The sequence below is a fragment of the Ovis aries genome, chromosome 5, assembly GCF_016772045.2.
Source record: "Ovis aries strain OAR_USU_Benz2616 breed Rambouillet chromosome 5, ARS-UI_Ramb_v3.0, whole genome shotgun sequence".
NCBI lineage: Eukaryota > Metazoa > Chordata > Mammalia > Artiodactyla > Bovidae > Ovis > Ovis aries.
This window is the reverse complement of record NC_056058.1, coordinates 55,621,666-55,639,554: the sequence shown is the minus strand read 5'-3', so window position 1 is coordinate 55,639,554 and position 17,889 is coordinate 55,621,666. Positions and strand designations below refer to the sequence as shown.

At 43.0% G+C, this 17,889-nt stretch overlaps 1 protein-coding gene across 6 annotated transcripts in view; it reads left to right on the top strand.

Moving 5' to 3' along the window:
* The window catches only part of PPP2R2B (protein phosphatase 2 regulatory subunit Bbeta), a 522,252-nt gene that overhangs the window by 398,827 nt on the left and 105,536 nt on the right, over nucleotides 1-17,889 (top strand). For all 6 annotated transcript variants that reach the window (XM_042250618.2, XM_042250619.2, XM_042250617.2 and 3 more), the window contains one exon: nucleotides 2,844-2,956. In XM_042250618.2, the coding sequence (XP_042106552.1) occupies nucleotides 2,844-2,956 (113 nt within the window). The remainder of the gene's footprint in view (nucleotides 1-2,843; nucleotides 2,957-17,889) is intronic.

The following is a 17,889-nucleotide window of genomic DNA, read 5'->3' as shown; positions in this document are numbered from 1 at the left end:
ATATGAGAATTGTCTTGCCATTAGGATAGAATACATTCCAAAGCCAAACAATAGAAAATAATTGGTACTAAGATTCACTGATTTGGGTTGTTCTAAGCTCTAGTAGCTAATCTACTCTGATCTCTGATTCGTAGTTAATCAAGTGACCATATAAATATGGCCCAAGTTTCATTTTCCCACCTTAAAAAGCAGGTCACTATGCAGTCTGTATTCGGGAAGGGGAGGACCAGAAGACCATTGATAGAAAGTTCTAAATTCAACCCAGCGTCTAGGAGAGGCTTCTTTGCCTTCTGTCCTAGTACAAGGCGGGCTGAAAGCACAGATCTTACCCTTAGCAGACTTGACAGGAATGCCAGCAGGCACAGCCAGCCTGTGTGATGCCCACATGTTAGGAAGCGGGGGCCCTTCTCTGTTAGATAGCCAGATTATGGCGGGAAGCCCACGTCACCATGTGGTTGGTGCTCTTCAGACTGAGAACAGGGCGCTTGCAGAGGGGAGATGGAGGAGGGAGGTGAGGAGCAGAGAAACTAGGGAATCCTAACACAGTCAGGGTAAAGGGGTGGCTTTCCTCCCCTGACAGCCTTGCAGAGAGGAAATAGGATGTGCTGATGTCGTCATGGGATGCAGCTCATGCTGTCAGAGCAACATCTTATTATGGCAGAATAGTTGCCCAGTTTCCTCATGCCAACAACAGCCGCCATCTGTGAACCATCATTAGAAACCCAACATTGGGTTAAACTCTCTACATGCAGTCTTCCATTTAATCCTCAAAGAGTCCCATGAGAAAGACATTTGCTTTCCCCAATTTACAAATGAAGAAACTGAGGCATAGAGAAGTTAAGTATCTCTGTCTGTAAGACTGGAATATTAGGGACATACTTATATTAAAAAATTACTCCTATTTCTGCAATTCAAACTGAGCTGGCTGTCCTGCACCCCTTTTCCTGGCCTATCTGCTACTCTCATTTGTGTGCCACTCCAAGACCAGTTAGGCACCTACTGCGTGGGGATCCCAGTCCCCGGCCACATGGTGGCTAGAGTTGGAGTGGGAATGTGGCCCAAGGTTGTCTGCTTTCAAAGCCACCCCATGCAAGCACAGAACAAGACACAGAGGAGGCAACGGAGTCCCTGCCATCCAGGAGAAAAATGAGAATAGATAGCGAACGCAGGATCTGACAAGAAAGGCCTACAAAGGTGTGCAGTCACAGGCATGATCTATTTGACCCAAATATGTTTCCTTAAAAAATGGATTAACATATGCACACTACTATATGTTAAATGGGCAACAAGGACCTACTTCCTGCACAGCACAGGAAACTATACTCAACATTTTGTAATAACCTATGAGGGAAGAGAATCTGTAAAAGAATATATATATGACTAAATCACTGTGCTGTACGCCTGAAACTAACACAACATTGTAAGTCAACTCTACTTTAAAAAAAAAACATAGAATGGAGGGCCTGCAAATGGGGCATGCCACCTCCAGCTCCCCTGAGACCCCAGCCCTTTCGCTCATTCCCCTGGCACTGACTACCTCCCATGAGCATTCAAGTCCTCACCTCTGTTTTATTTGCTATAGAGAATGACAGGGGTCAGGAGGTGGGGTAAAGTCCTGGGACAGTATAAAGGTGAGAAAAGTCACTTCCAGCCAGAGACTCAGAAGAGAGACTGCAAGGGGAAAGCATTTGGATGAATCTCCTTCTCATGTTACTTCCCTGAGTACTGCTAGCAAGAGGCACTGTATAAATGAGATGCATTCATTTATCCACCCCACCCCATATTTATTGAACATCCAAGATGGTTGGATGGCATCACCAACTTAATGGACATGAGTTTGAGCAAACTCCAGGAGATAGTGAAGGACAGGGAAGCCTGGAGTGCTGCAGTCTATGGGGTTACAGAGTCAGACACAACTGAGCAACTGAACAACGACAACCATCGTAGGTGCTTGAAGATGTAGTTAGGAATACAACAGACTGAATCCCTGTCTTCGATGATTTTATGTTCTAGGGAGGAAGGCAGGATAACTAAGATGCTAGGTAGTAAAATGTACTTTGAAGAAAAATGAAGCAGGAAGAGGGGGTGGAGAATGGTGAGGGAAACATCTTTCTGTAGGTTAATTAGGAAAGGCTCCTCTGAAGTTGGGACATAAACAGAGAGAGCAAAGTGAAGGGACAAATCTTGTGAAAAGAGGATAAAGGGCTTTCCTGGCAGAAGGTGCTGCTAGTGCAAAAGCTAGTGCAAAAGGCAGGAGTAGCGTTAGCCCATGCAGGGAGCTGTAAGGAAGCCAGGTGGCAGAAATATGAGAGGTGGCAGAGAGGAGGGTGGACAATGAGGCCATACAGCGTGAGGCCCTAGGGGTGCAGGTGATGGAGGGCCTTTTGGGTCATGTGAGGGACAGTGTTAGTGGGGGGGGGTGTGTGTGCAAGCATTGGACCTACGCCTCAGGGTTATTGTGAACACTGAATAAATTCTCCATGGCAATTGCGAACATGGTTATATCGTTAATTCTATACATGTTGCGGCTACTCTTATTCAAGGTTCAGGGCATATTTTTATTGAATGAACCCAATTAATGTGTAAGTTATAGCTTTAACAGTCCATTGTCAGGGAAGCCATTTCTCTCAGCACAATAAATGGTTTTCTTTGGAAGCATGAACTCTGCCCTCAAAGACCTTGAGATGTGCACACTGTAGTCCTTGGCGTGAGCCAGCTTCCATAGCAGTCCCGTCCACTGACCTCCACTTTCCCTGCCCCACCACCCCACCCCCATCCTGCAAAAAGAAAAAATAGACTTCTTTACGAGCTTACTCTCACTGTCATTATGGTCTCCTCCACAGATAAAACTGTGAAGCTGTGGAAAGTCAGCGAGCGTGATAAGAGGCCAGAAGGCTACAATCTGAAAGATGAGGAGGGCCGGCTGCGAGATCCTGCCACCATCACCACCTTGCGGGTGAGCACAACTGTCTTTCAGTTTCCTTGGCAACCAGAGTCAGGGGAAGTCTGGCCACACACTGGCTGCTACTGAAGGTTACAACTCTCAGGTGTGAGGAAGGGAGATCAGGCAGAAACCCAGGCTACCTGAGTCTCTGGCGGCAGATGAAGGAGCAAGAAGGCACCAAGCTGTGATGACTGTAAGTCCATGCATTTCCTTTTGTCACCAAGGACTTGCCCACAGGACCACTACACAGTACTATGTTCCTAGCCTCAGCCTCTTTCCTTCATCAAAAGCGTCTTGAGCATCTTCAAGGTACAGGGATGGGACTATTCATATGGGAAGTTGGTTGATGCAGGATATGAACTTTTAAATCGAACAGGCACAGGCCTGGATTTGAATTCTGCCACTTACATAGTCACATTCCTTTTTCCTTTTTTGTTTAATTTTTATTGGAGTATAATTGATTTACAGTGTTGTGTTAGCTTCAAGCGTACAGCAAAGTGAATATGTTATACATATATCCATCCTTTTTTTAGATTCTTTGCTCATATAGTCCATTAGAGTATTAAGTAACATTTCCTGTCACATTCTGTTTTTGAACTTCAGTCATGCAAGTTATTTTTAGTTTCTCTGTCTGTAAAACAGTGAACCTAGTACCTCACTAAGGCTAAAATGCAGTATGGATGGAAAGCTCTTACTCCCTGGCTGATACTCCAGAAATGATCTCTACTCTTAGTCTAGGTAGCTTCCTCCCTGCCACTGAGACGTGCACAGTCTGGTAAGAAAAGAGGATGCGTAGGACTAATATGTAAATGTTTATAACACTACACAGAGGGAGATAAATGCAGTGAGAGTCAGAGCTGCAGTTTGATCAAAGGAGGAAGAAATTATGTTTGGTTCTGGGAGACCAGGATAGGTCTGGCAGGGAAATGGTGTTAGAAACGGATTTCTAAAAGCTGACTTTTAAAGGATGGCCCCTTAGATAAAGAGTAAAATGATTTAGGACTGGGTGATGACTTTAGTTTTGGAGTGCTTAGTGTGAATGGTAAAGCAAGCAGGTTTTGAGACCAGCCCTGGCTCCAGGCAACTTCCTGAATTGGGTAAAATATGTGCTTTCAGATGCCAGCAGCTGTACTAAAGACTGAAACCTAGGGAAAGAGATGTAGAAGTTGTTGTTTAGTAGCTAATTCATGTCCAATGCTTTTTGCAACTCCATGCACTGTAGACTGCCAGGCTCCTCTGTCCATGGAGTTTTCCAGAGAAGAATACTGGAGTGGGTTGCCATTCCCTTCTCCAGGGGATCTTCGCGACCCAAGGATCAAAGCCATGTCTCCTGCATTGACAGACAGATTCTTTACCAATGAACCACATAGGAAGCCCAGACACAGAAGTACTTATGGGAAAAAGGTTGTTTCCCTACGTTTAGAGAGAGATGTGGGAACTGAATGATCACTGAGTTCCACGATTATCTGGCTTGTCGGTTTGTTCATTCATTCACTTGCTCATCTGTCATTCAGCAAATGCTTTTTGAGCGCGCTCTTTGCTGGCTATAGACCTGGGCTGTTGCATGTGTATGCAGCAGTAATTGATACCTGCTCTTCTGCTGAGCTTCTTCTGGGCCAACAAACATTGGTGGCTGTTTCCTCCTGTCTGCCTGTGCCTTCAACATGGAGAATGGCCTTGGACATCCACCTTATCAGACTGGGTCAATGCTCTAACTGCTCAGAGGTTTTGGAGACCCAAAGGCAGAGTAGTGAAGAGTATGAACATTGAGTTGGTCTCTCCTGGGATAGAATTCTGGCTCCATTCCTCTCTGGCTGGGGCCTTGGACACATTACTTAAGTGCCTCATGCCTGCCATATCATATCTGCACAACAGGGATAAGGGATGGTCACTACTTCTTGGGATTGTTGTGAGGATTCAGTATTAATGGTTTAGTATTACTCTCATCAGCAGCATTTTCATGGGCTCCAAAATCACTGCAGATTGTCATTGCAGCCATGAAATTAAAAGATGCTTACTCCTTGGAAGAAAAGTAATGACCAATGACAGCATATTAAAAAGCAGAGACATTACTTTGCCAACAAAGGTGTGTCTAGTCAAGGCTGTGGTTTTTCCAGTAGTCGTGTATGGATGTGAGAGTTGGACTGTAAAGAAAGCTGAGTGCTGAAGAATTGATGCTTTTGAGCTGTGGTGTTGGAGAAGACTCTTGAGAGTCCCTTGGACTGCAAGGAGATCCAACCAGTCCATTCTAAAGGAGATCAGTCCTGGGTGTTCATTGGAGGGACTGATGCTGAAGCTGAAATCCAATACTTTGGCCACCTGATGCGGAGAGCTGACTCATTTGAAAAGACACTGATGCTGGGAAAGATTGAGGGCAGGAGGAGAAGGGGACAACAGAAGATGAGATGGTTGGATGGCATCACCGACTTAATGAACATGGGTTTGGGTGGACTCTGGGAGTTAGTAATGGACAGGGAGGCCTGGTGTGCTTCGGTTCATGGCGTCACAAAGAGTCAGACACGACTGAGCGAATGAACTGAACTGAACTGATCTGAACTGATTACCACCTAGTGATAGTAGGTTGTCTACATGTTTGAGAAAATTCCTATTTTCCTTTTCATATAATTTTTATACTGTTGTCATCACTACTTAAGGTATTGACTGATGTCTACTAAGTGGCAAGCACAGTACTGGTGATACAGAAAGAGTGAGATAGCATTTCACCCCTCAGGACTTTGCAGTCCTATGCGGGAAATGAATCAGGGGGCCACTGGGGAGTTTATAACGTGAACTTCTGCCTAGATGTTACCTTTCTCTTGTTCACTTTGTGGATGGAATTTCTCAGGTGCCACCTCCAGGCTCCACTATGAATTCCAGTTGTCCATGCCTCCAGTGAGATTTCGTACATCTATTTAGCTTCTAGGAGAATTCCATTCCCATGATAAAGAGGAGAAAATGACTAAATTTCACTAGCACAGAGATTGTCCCCAGAATGACACAGTGATGTTATAAAGTGGACTTATACATATCACACATGGAAGGAGACCCTGACTGGGTCTGGTTGGCTGGGACTTAGAAAACCCCAGTTCTGGTTCTTGTGTCTTATTAACTCTCTGTGGGCCAGTGAACTACCCTGGGCCAATGAATCACATTTCTTCTCTCCACACTTAGTTTCTAAGCTACTGAACAGAGGATCACACAATGGCAATGGTCCTGCAACTGTTATAAATGAAGCCAGTTATAAATGGAGATCCCAGGACTCAGTCCCAGTGATCCTCTGCAGCAAGTTGAGGGGTCCAGAGGGATCAGTATTTTTATCATGAGCCCCTGGTGAGTGAGACAAAGGGATCTGTTATCCCTGGACTTTTAGCATGTCTAAGGCTCTTCCAGGCTGTAGCTTTTTATGGGCCTCTGTTACTTTTTGATCATTTCAACAGTTAATACACCAACTCATGAAATGCATTCGTTATCATATTGTAAAACTCTCGTCTACCTTCCTAGGCTTTCAAGTATCCTCATTTCAGTGTAAACATCCACACTCCGTTGTTCTTTCAGTGCAAACACTGAAAAGGCCAGCCTTCTTTCTCTCTGATTCCAGTGGTAGAAGAAGAAACACCAGGCAACCCTGAAAACCATCGTTTCAGAACAGGGACTCCAAACAGAATAAGCTGATGTGATATTAATCCGAACATAATTTACTAACATGCTCTGCTCTTGAAATTCGCATTGCCAGCAACTGTGGCTTTTTTCCCTCTTCCCTCGTTCACTTCATAGTTTCCAGTTCTACGTCGATTTTGCGAGTGAGAATATTTAATAATACCCGACAGCTAATTAATCCTCACTGAGTAATGAACCTGCTATGTTTCAGTGCTGGGAGGCTCAGCTTTTCAAAGTATGAGTGTGGTTATTTTTTTTTTTTCCTTTTTTCATGCAAGATAACCTTTCAAATCCACTCACTCATTACCCACAGTGACTATGAGAAGCATTTCTATGAACCCTGTATTTCCTACTAAGTATTATAACATTCAAAGTAATAATCATGATGAGAGTTTAATAATAACACCTTATAAGCTGTAAAATACCATTTTTATCACAAATTGTTTACTTACCTAATTCCCTGACTCATCTTGAGACCAGTCAGTGAGGAAGGCAGGACTGGCATTTGGCAGGTAGAGATGCTGGGAGCTGGTATTTCTTGTGTACTGACTGTATGCCATGTTGCATGCTGTACCTGCATTGGCTCTCCATGAGGTACAGGTCACTGCTAAATTCTGTTGGACCTGTGAGCTTCACAGAGTTTCAGTAAGATGTCTGAGACCAGACAAGGCTGAGCGTCAAACCCTGATCTACAGGGCCCTGAACCCTTCAACCTGATGCTGCCTCGGAGAGGGAAAATGACTTTACCCAGTGTCTGTCACCTGGGTACTTCCAAGCTGGGACTAAAGATCAGGAGCTATGGCTCTTCACCTTGGACACAGACTCTGGGCCTTGAAATGGTTTTCTTAATAATCAGTGCTCTTATTATGTGTGTGTGTCTCTCTCTCCCTTTCTCCTCTCTCATCCACACAAGCACACACATTTCCAGACCTCTGACCTCACCTTGAGGTCTTACATAGTTCTACTTAGCAAGATTCTCCATGCCCTTCCTTTCAACTTCCCAAAGCCTGCAGCTAGGAGGCCCTTTCTTGGCAACAGAAACTCACAGTTGAAGTAATTTAATTAGCCCAGGAGGGGAGCTGGGCGGTGAGAAATCACACTTAGCGCGTGTGTCCGTGCAGAATGAGCCTGGAGTTATTAGTTCCCTCATTAGGCTCAGCTGCTGAGGAAACTCAGGCCAGGTGGAAATGTGCTTTTGAACCAGTTATGATACAAATATTGAGTCTGGAAGGTGTGGGCTCCCAACCTGTGACTTGCCATAACCAGCCCTCTGTAAAATGAAGGGGATGTAATGAACTCAGGCTTTCTAATGGATATTCCTTATAGCTGATAATAATAATAATAGCCATGTTTCTCGAGTACTTACTACAGGCCAGATGCTGGATCATATATCCTTGTATCATCTTGTCCTGACAGTGACTCTCTCAGTAGGTTCTGTTATCCTTTCTGGATCATCCAAAGCCTCACTCCTTCATTTCTCTGCTCAAGTGCCACCTTCTCAGAGAAACTGTCCTAGAATTCTGTAGGGAAAACAGCACACTCACATCTTCCCATTCACTCTTGGTATCCTTACCCTGCCCCTTTTTTCTTTGTTTCTCCTTATAATCCTCTCTTATTGTGAATATTATAATATTATGTTAACTTCTGGAGGCTGGGTAGAGTTTGGATAAGCACAGTAGCACTGAAGCTCTCATAGCCTGTGAGAAGGTTTCAGTGTTGAGCCCTAGGAGGCAGACAGAAGATCCATGGGTGTGGGAATACTACTTCAAAAAGTAAGGGGTAAAACAACAAGGTCCTACTGTATAGCGCAGGTAGCTGTACTCAGTAGCCTCTGAAAAACCATGATGGAAAAGAATACAAAAAAAAAAAAGTATACCTATATATAACTGAATCACCTTGCTGCACAGAAGAAACCAACACACTGTAAATTAGCTGTGCATCAGTAAAAATAAACAAGTGCCTTCAGAGAAGAAGCTTTTTAGAAAAGCAGTCCGCAGTGCATATATCTTTTTGGATTACAGTTTTGTATGGATATATGCCCAGGACTGGGATTGCAGAATCATATAGCATTTCTATTTTTAGTTTTGTAAGGAACCTCCATTCTGTCTTCCATAGGTGGCTGTACCAATTTACATTCCCACCAAAACCACTGCCCCCTCTAGTCTTAGCTTTTTTCCTGGCCAGATGTATCATTTGTCCACTGTTGGCCTCCCCTCCCACTTCCCTAAAATGTAGGCTCCATGAAAGCAGGAACCACGCGTCTTCTCTCCTGTAGCTCAGGCACATGCTAGATACTCAGTAAATGTTTGCTCAAAAATCTCAAGGATAGAAAGTGGCGGTGCTGGGATTTGAACCTAGTCCATCTGACCCCAAATCTGATGCTTTTCATTATGATTCCCTACAGCTGCATCCTAAGAAAATACTAATTCATGGTTTCAGAGCAGGGGGATTTCATTATTTGGGAGTCTTGAAATTCTTTGGCAAAGCTTTCTTAATGTATGAGCTACATTTTGGGGGAAGTGGAGGGCAAGGGTGATGGCTGCAAAGGCTTTTCTGCCGAAAGCTGAGCACACAATCGATGCACTATTTTTTAGAATAAAGGTTAATTATATCATGGTTTTACACACGTGCCTTCTGCTTGTGACTAGTTCTGTCAGTTCAGGATGCACACATTCTTTAATTTTTGATTGAATATAGCTGATTTACAATGTTGCGTTAATTACTGCTGAACAACAAAGTGATTCAGTTACATATAAGTTCTTTTTTCTATATTCTTTCCCATTATGATTTATCATAAGATATTGAGTATAGCTCTCTGTGCTATACAGTAGGACCTTGCTGTTTATCCATTCCATATATAAAAGCTTACATCTGCTAATCCACCTCCCACTGCAGCTGTCCCCCAAACCTCCACCCTTGGCAACTGCCAATCTGTTCTCTACGTCATTTCTTTTTCATAGATAGGTTCATATGCGTCATATTTTAGATTCTGTATGTAAGTGATATCATGTGGTATCCGTCTTTCTCTTTCTGATTTACTTCACATAGTCTTTAGATACATCCGTGTTGCTGCAAATGACATTATTTTGTTCTTTTTTATGACTAGTATTCCATTCTATCTATACCTCATACAAGTGGAGTCAAACAATATTTGTTTTGTCTGCACTTAATGTATATTGAAATACATTTTTAAGGTTAACTTAATATTTGTCCTACAGATTATACTTCTTTCCCCCTGTGCTAAACAGTAGGTTCTCATGAGTTATCTGTTTTACATCTAGTAGTGTCTGTATGTCGATCCCAATCTTCTAATTTATCTCTCTCCTTTCCCCACCAAATGTGCTTATGTTTGTTCTCTGTGTCTGTGTCTCTATTTCTTTTGCCAATAGGTTTATCTGTACTATTTTTTTCTGGATTCCAATATGTGTTAACACACAATATTTATTTTTCTCTTTCTGACTTACTTCACCCTATATAACCTTCTCTAGGTCCCTCTATGGCTCTGCAAATGACACAGTTTATTCCTTTTTATGGCTGAGTAATATTCCATTGTATGTATATGTGTGTGTATACCATTGTGTGTATATGTTATATTCCATTGTGTATATGCTGCCGCTGCTGCCAAGTCACTTCTGTAGTATCCGACTCTATGCGACCCTATAGACGGCAGCCCACCAGGCTCCTCTGTCCCTGGGATTCTCCAGACAAGAATACTGGAGTGGGCTGCCATTTCCTCCTCCAATGCATGCATGCATGGTAAGTCGCTTCAGTCAAATCCAACTCTGCGACCCTGTGACCAGCAGCCCACCAGGCTCCTCCATCCACAGGATTCTCTAGACAAGAATACTGGAGTGGGTTGCCATTTCCTTCTCTGCGTTGTGTATACAAATATACATCTATATCTTCTTTATTCATTCCTCTGTTGATGGATATTTAGGTTGTTTCCATACCCTGGTTATTATAAACAGTGCTTCAATGAACACTGGGGTGCATGTGTCTTTTGAATTATGGTTTTCTCCAGGTATATGCCCCGGCATGGGCTTTCTGGGTCATATGATAGTTCTATTTTTACTTTTTTACTGGACCTCCATACTGTTTTCCATAGTGTTATATCAATTTACATTCCTACCAACAGTGTAAGAGGGTTCTCTTTTCTCTACCCTCTCTTCAGCATTTATTGTTTGTAGATTTTTTAATGATGGCCATTCTGACCTATGAGGGATAGTACCTCATTATAGTTGTGATTTTCATTTCTCTAATAATTAGAGACATTGAGCATCTTTTTATGTGCCCATTGGCCATCTGTATTTCTTCTTAAGAGAAATGTCTATTTCGATCTTCTGCCCATTTTTGGATTGGGTTGTTTGGTTTTTTTGTTGTGGAGCTGTATGAGCTGTTTGTTCAGTTCAGAGGCTCGATTGTGTCTAACTCTTTGCGACCCCATGAATCGCAGCACACCAGGCCTCCCTCTCCATCACCAACTCCCAGAGTTCACCCAAACTCCTGTCCATCAAGTCGGTGATGCCATCCAGCCATCTCATCCTCTGTCGTCCCCTTCTCCTCCTGCTCCCAATCCCCGCCAGCATCAGGGTCTTTTCCAATGAGTCAACTCTTCACATGAGGTGGCCAAAGTACTGGAGTTTCAGCTTTAGCATCAGTCCTTCCAAAGAACACCCAGGACTGATCTCCTTTAGAATGGACTAGTTGGATCTCCTTGCAGTCCAAGGGACTCTCAAGAGTCTTCTCCAACACCACAGTTCAAAAACATCAATTCTTCAGCACTCAGCTTTCTTCACAGTCCAACATTCACATCCATACATGACCACTGGAAAAACTGTAGCCTTGACTAGACAGACCTTTGTTGGCAAAGTAATGTCTTTGCTTTTGAATATGCTGTCTAGGTTGGTCATAACTTTCCTTCCAAGGAGTAAGTGTCTTTTAATTTCATGGCTGCAGTCACCATCTGCAGTGATTTTGGAGCCCAGAAAATCTCCGTTTCCACTGTTTCCACTGTTTCCCATCTATTTCCCATGAAGTGATAGGACCAGATGCCATGATCTTCGTTTTCTGAATGTTGAGCTTGAAGCCAACTTTTTCACTCTCCTCTTTCACTTTCATCAAGAGGCTTTTGAGTTCCTCTTCACTTTCTGCCATAAGGGTGGTGTCATCTGCATATCTGAGCTTATTGATATTTCTCCCAGCAATCTTGATTCCAGCTTGTGCTTCTTCCAGCCCAGCGTTTTTCATGATGTACTCTGCATAGAAGTTAAATAAGCAGGGTGACAATATACAGCCTTGACATACTCCTTTTCCTATTTGGAACCAGTCTGTTGTTCCATGTCCAGGTCTAACTGTTGCTTCCTGACCTGCATATAGGTTTCTCAAGGTCAGGTGGTCTGGTATTCCCATCTCTTTCAGAATTTTCCACCATATATTGTGATCCACACAGTCAAAGGCTTTGGCATAGTCAATAAAGCAGAAATAGATGTTTTTCTGGAACTCTCTTGCTTTTTCCATGATCCAGCAGATATTGGCAATTTGATCTCTGGTTCCTCTGCCTTTTCTAAAACCAGCTTGAACATCTGGAAGTTCACGGTATATTTTTGAAATTAAGCCCTGGTCAGTTCCATCATTTGCAAATATTTTGTCCCTTTCTATATGTTTGTGTTTTTTTTTTTAATTTTTATTTTTACTTTATTTTACAATACTGTATTGGTTTTGCCATACATTGACATGAATCCACCATGGGTGTACATGTGTTCCCATTTTGTTTTGTTTATGGTTTCCTTTGCTATGTAAAAGCTTGTATGCTGCTGCTGCTGCTCAGTCGCTTCAGTCATGTCTGACTCTGTGCGACCCCAGACGACAGCTCACCAGGCTCCCCCGTCCCTGGGATTCTCCAGGCAAGAACACTGGAGTTGGGTGCCATTGCCTTCTCCGAAAAGCTTGTATATATAAGCTTAATTTTTTTGTTGCCTTGAGAGACTGACCTCAGAAAACATTGGTATGATTTATGCCAAAGGTGCCAAAGAATGTTTTGCCTGTGATCTGTTCTATGAGTTTTATGGCGTCATGTCTTTAAGCCATTTGAGTTTATTTTTGTGTATGGCAAGAGGGTGTATTCTAACTTTATTGATTTACATGCAGCTGTCCAGCTTTCCCTATACCACTTGCTAAAGAAAGGACACACACATTTGTGTGACTTTACTGGATTAACATTTTCCACCTGAAATGACCTTGATGTTTGCACATCCCACCCATTGGTAGCAATTTAGACACCCTCCTAGCCATAGTCTAAGGCACCATGGCAAATAGGCATGGGCATTCACCAGCTCTGAATTCTGAATCTTCAGGATTATTGCTAATAGGTCATGGGATTCGACAGGTTAGCTAAACACACTTTTTTCCCAAAAGTGATCGTTTTGGTGAAGCAACTAGTTAAACTGCCTGGTCTGCTTTTTAGCGAAATGATTAAACAAACCACTGGTTTTAGTTTACTAATAAAAGTGGCTGCATTGATTCAGCCCTTCCTAGTGATAGACTCTGCATTGAGCAGTTTTGTGTACATATTACAGTTTGTTCATCATCACAGTCCTGTGGCTTATGCATCATCCCCATTTTATAGATGTGTACATAGGAGATCAGGGAGATAAGCGTCGGCCTCATAGATGATAAGTGGCAAAGCCCAGAATAGAGCCCAGGTCTGTCTGATCCCATAGCTTCCAGTCACCATCATACAGAACTATTTATTGCATGGTTCTTGATCTAGACAACAGTGAGAATAACAACATCGACACGTAGAACTTTTCATTTTGTTACCCTGTTTATTGAGTGCCTACTATGCACCAGGCACTGTATGAAGTACATACTACAAAGTGGGTCTTACAAAGATGAGTGAAACACAGTCATCCAGCGGCAAGGAGGGGAGCCTTACAAATGGCTACAATCTGAAATCAATTCAAGCAGTGGATTTCAAAGCACAGTGCCCCTCGGTCACTTATATGTATATTTTAGAACACAGTCACTGGCCTCATCACTAGGAATTCTGGTTGCAGAGGTCTGAGTCACACCCAATGTCTTTACTGACCAGCTCCCTCCTAGAAACCGCCCCAGGGGATTCTGATACAGGTGATCCCTGGGTCAGACCTTGAGACACCAAATCAGATAAGCATCCAGAGAAAAGCACAGAAGATCACCATGGTCGTTCAGAGGAAGAACAGAAAGAGAGAGGGATAAGACTAGGAAAGAGTTTGCAGAATGCATGTTTCATCCTGGGCGGTGGGCATGGGGTAGGGGGAAATGGTAATCATTTCATGCTCCAAGGCTCTTGGGAGTCAAGCAGGACATGCGCTGTTAGTTCCCTGTTTCTGATAACCTGGATGTGAATATCTCCACAAGAAAAGAGGAAGATCTGGGAGGCAGAACTGAGGATCAGATGCATTGTGTCTAGACACAACCTCTGTGCTCTCTTGCTGCCCCTGTGATAACTGTGGTGACGCTCACTCTGGGAGAATGGGTAATCCCAGGCCCATGGTGGGGCAAATTATTGGTTGAGGCAGGATCGCCATCAGTGCCTTAGGTTTTAATTTTGGGCTTACACTTTGACAACAGAGGCCTCTTAGGACACAGATACAGCCTTCCCCTACCCATTTTTAATTTTTCTAGACTTCACTCTGTGGTTCGTTGCTGCTCTGGGGGCTTCAGAGCCAACCCTTTTACAGTTTCAGCCTTCCTTTCCTTATATTTGTTGCAAGTAACAATGAAGTGTTTAGTTACTGCAGTGCACAATCAATCAAGGCTGTTCCATATTCACAGGCTCACAATGGCACCCGGACGGCCCCTGGATTAGATTAACTTTGTGAATGTGTCACTCTGGGGTGGGTAATTTCTCAACCTCCGCTCATTCCCCCTCCTGTCTCCACGGGGGGATATTGTGATCCCCCATTGATTGACTGCCCTGCAAGAGGATGCTGGCATGTGATGTGTGTAACTCAGTGGGATGCACATACTCTGTGTTTATGAAAATAAATAATCATTTCTGTTATCGTTATTGATTGCCATCATTATCTGATTCTGTCGGTCTGTATCATGGGGTTTCAGTTATGGAATCAGAAGGCACTCCACAGGAATCTCAGGCACTACCCTCCCCACCAAGCCTTGGTATTTTGACACGTTCACCTTTTGGGGGTGATGGTTATAGACGTCCCTGTCCTGTTCTTTGGCTAATATTCAGTGAGACAAAGGAACTACTTCCATTGAAATAACAATAAGAGCAGCAGGCACTTGTTAGCATTTGCTCTCTTCCAGAGATGCTCCTTTGCTACTTTAATCTTCAAGGTAAACCTGTAATGTAAGTACTAAAATGGGCTTCCCAGGAGGCTCACATCTGCCTGCAATGCAGGAGACACAGGTTCAATCCCTGGGTCAGGAAGGTACCCTGGAAAAGGAAATGGCAACCTACTCTGGTATTCTTGCTAGGAAAATCCCATGGACAGAGGAGCCTGGAGGGCTATAGTCCATGGGGTCACAAAAGAGTTGGACACAACTGAGCATGTATACATGCGTGTAGGTACTGAAACAAACCTCATTTCAGAGATGTGGGACCCAAAGCCAGATTGGTTAAATATCCTGCCTCAGCTCAGACACTAGTAAGCAATAGTACTTGGACTTGAATTCATGTCTCCATGATCCTAAAATCCATTCTACTATTCTGCCTCTTGTGCAAAATAGAATGCCTGATATATTCATCTGAATAGCTAATATGAACCAAAATATGAGTAAACAGAGGCTAGAAAAAAGAAACAGCGGTGAAGTAGATGGTAGAAGTTGCTGGAACCTTGGGCACAGGTGAGGTTTCTGTTTTGTTGGAGGGAGGGGAGGTTTGGAGCAGAAAGGATGCATGGGTTTAGACCATGGTTCATCCAATCTGGATGATCATCAGAGTCTAAGAATGTCTTAAGTCATCCCCAGCTGGCCAATTCAGAATCTCCAAGCACAGGGCCAAGAGATTTACCCATAGTTCTCGGCTATATTCCAGGCAGTTCTGAATATCTGCTAGGCTTGAGTACCACTGGCATAATGACTGATGAGGAGAACTCCAAAGTTCTGTGATTTGATTTTGTAAGTTCTTTCTTTGCCTGCTTCCCTCTTCCTACCTCAAGGTTCTATACAGAATAATCTGAGGGCAACATTGTTATCCAGTGTGATTGGTTGCCTTTACAAGCAGTGAGTGATTTAGTGTGGGTTTCTTCTACAAGCCAGGCTCACTTCAGCCTCCTGCTGGGCACAGGCAAGCCCCATCTCATTGCAGCCCAAGAGCAATCCTACGGGCTGAATACTGTTTTCATCCCCATTTTACAGACACGGACATTTGATTCAGGAAGCTGAAGGCACTTGCCCACGGGCTATAGCTACTAAGGGGCAGAGTCACATTTTTTCAACCAGGTTCAGTATGACTCCAGAGTGCATGATCTTTAACACCACGTTACAGAGCCTCCAAGAAAGGGCTCAAGCTCTGACCACATCTCAGCCAACATCTGTGAACCAGAACTCATCTTGCATTCTCTCACAGAGATCATGCTCTAAACTAGAGTAACGTGCTGACGGTACTGACAGGATGCCTCACCGTCACCAGATGCTCAGTGTATGTCGTTACCTTTCTCCTTTCCTTTCCCATCTTGTCTTTCATTTGGACACCAGGAGTTTCCAGAAAGTCTGATGAATATTTTGGAAAAATTCAAAGCAGCATTATGTTTTGATAAGAGCAAATCCAGCCATCCATTCTGCTTTATTTTGAACGTCTGTTTGCACTGAGCCTCTGAAACTGCCTTAGATTTAGAGTATTTTCACTGGCAATAAAATATTTTCTTTCATCTCAAAGTGACCTTTGTTATGCTGCATTTACCACGTAGTAATTAGATCCAAGATAAACGTAAATATAAGCAGAATCCTATACCTGGCTTAAGATCAACTTTTCTTTGTCCCTTGCTCCCAACCCCTTTGGAAGGCATCTGTGGCTCCTCGGATGTGATAGAAACTATTAAGAGTAAATGACAGTCCCCACAGATACACTCCATGACAGCGGGAAGCTGAAAAGTCCACTAGTATCGGAAGAAGAAAAAGATCATATTAGAAAAGGAAACCTCAATGTTTCTGTGGTCCCTGGTGGCTCAGTGCCACCAGGGAAGGTCTGAATTTTGGAGACACGGCCAGGACAGGGCAGGCTGCCAAACTTTTCCAGGCTTTGCAAGCCAGGATCTTATCATTATGTCAAACCTAATTCACACTGACCCAGATGGATTTTTCTCAAAAAAGAAGTCATTAGAATAATTTTCTTCATCTTTTCCTTTAAAGAGCTCTCTGTATACTTTTAAAGTCAATGGAAAATCCAAGACATAGTTGGATGATTGGAGGATGACAAGTATCTACATTTTCTGCATCTTTCAGATGGAATTATCTGAATTATCAGTGTCATGGGAACGACCTTATCCATAGACCAGGTCCTGGCTCTCCAATGTGAGCTCACTGTTGGCTGGAGTGACAGGTGTGAGGTCCAACCCCTGAAACAACACATGTGTGCATGTGTGTGAGTGTAGGCGTGCATGCAGCACAAGTATGAAGGAGCTCACTGTTCAGGAAACCTTAAAATGTTCACATGGCCTAGAGCTAATGTGTAGTGTTTTTCCATTAGACTTATTTAAATAGAGATCAGAATATGAACCTAGGTTCCTTTTGCTCCCAAGTTATGCAAAGAACTCATTTGCAATCACAAGAAGAATTTTAGGGCCTCTGGTCATTACATGTAAGAGTGTTCTAGAAAATGATTAACACAAATGGATTTGGAATCAAATTCAGTAGAAAATGCAAACACTTTGATCTTAGGACATTGCAAACCAGACTTCAACTGATGCACTGATTTTAAATGCCTGTCCTTACCAGAGAAAAAGCTTTTGAGTATTTTTCTAGAGATGCGAGTATGGAGGAAGATACTTTCTTTTCTTTGGTGCATAAAAGTAAGAAACTGCTGGAGAAAATATTTTATAAGTGTGGCTTTATGTTAAAGGAGATTGCTATCAATGGAAAAAAAGATTTAATTCTCTGGTTTCCTTAGAATGATTGAGCCAGAAGGGAAGAAATTTCAACCAAAAAGATATTAGATTTGTGTGTATTTGAGTGGAAGAGAGTAGATCACACTCTTGTAATTTTTTGTTTTCATCAGATGATCAGTTGAGTTCATGTTCTTTACCAGAAATAATGTTAAAAGCGGTGGGAAAAGCAAACATACAAGC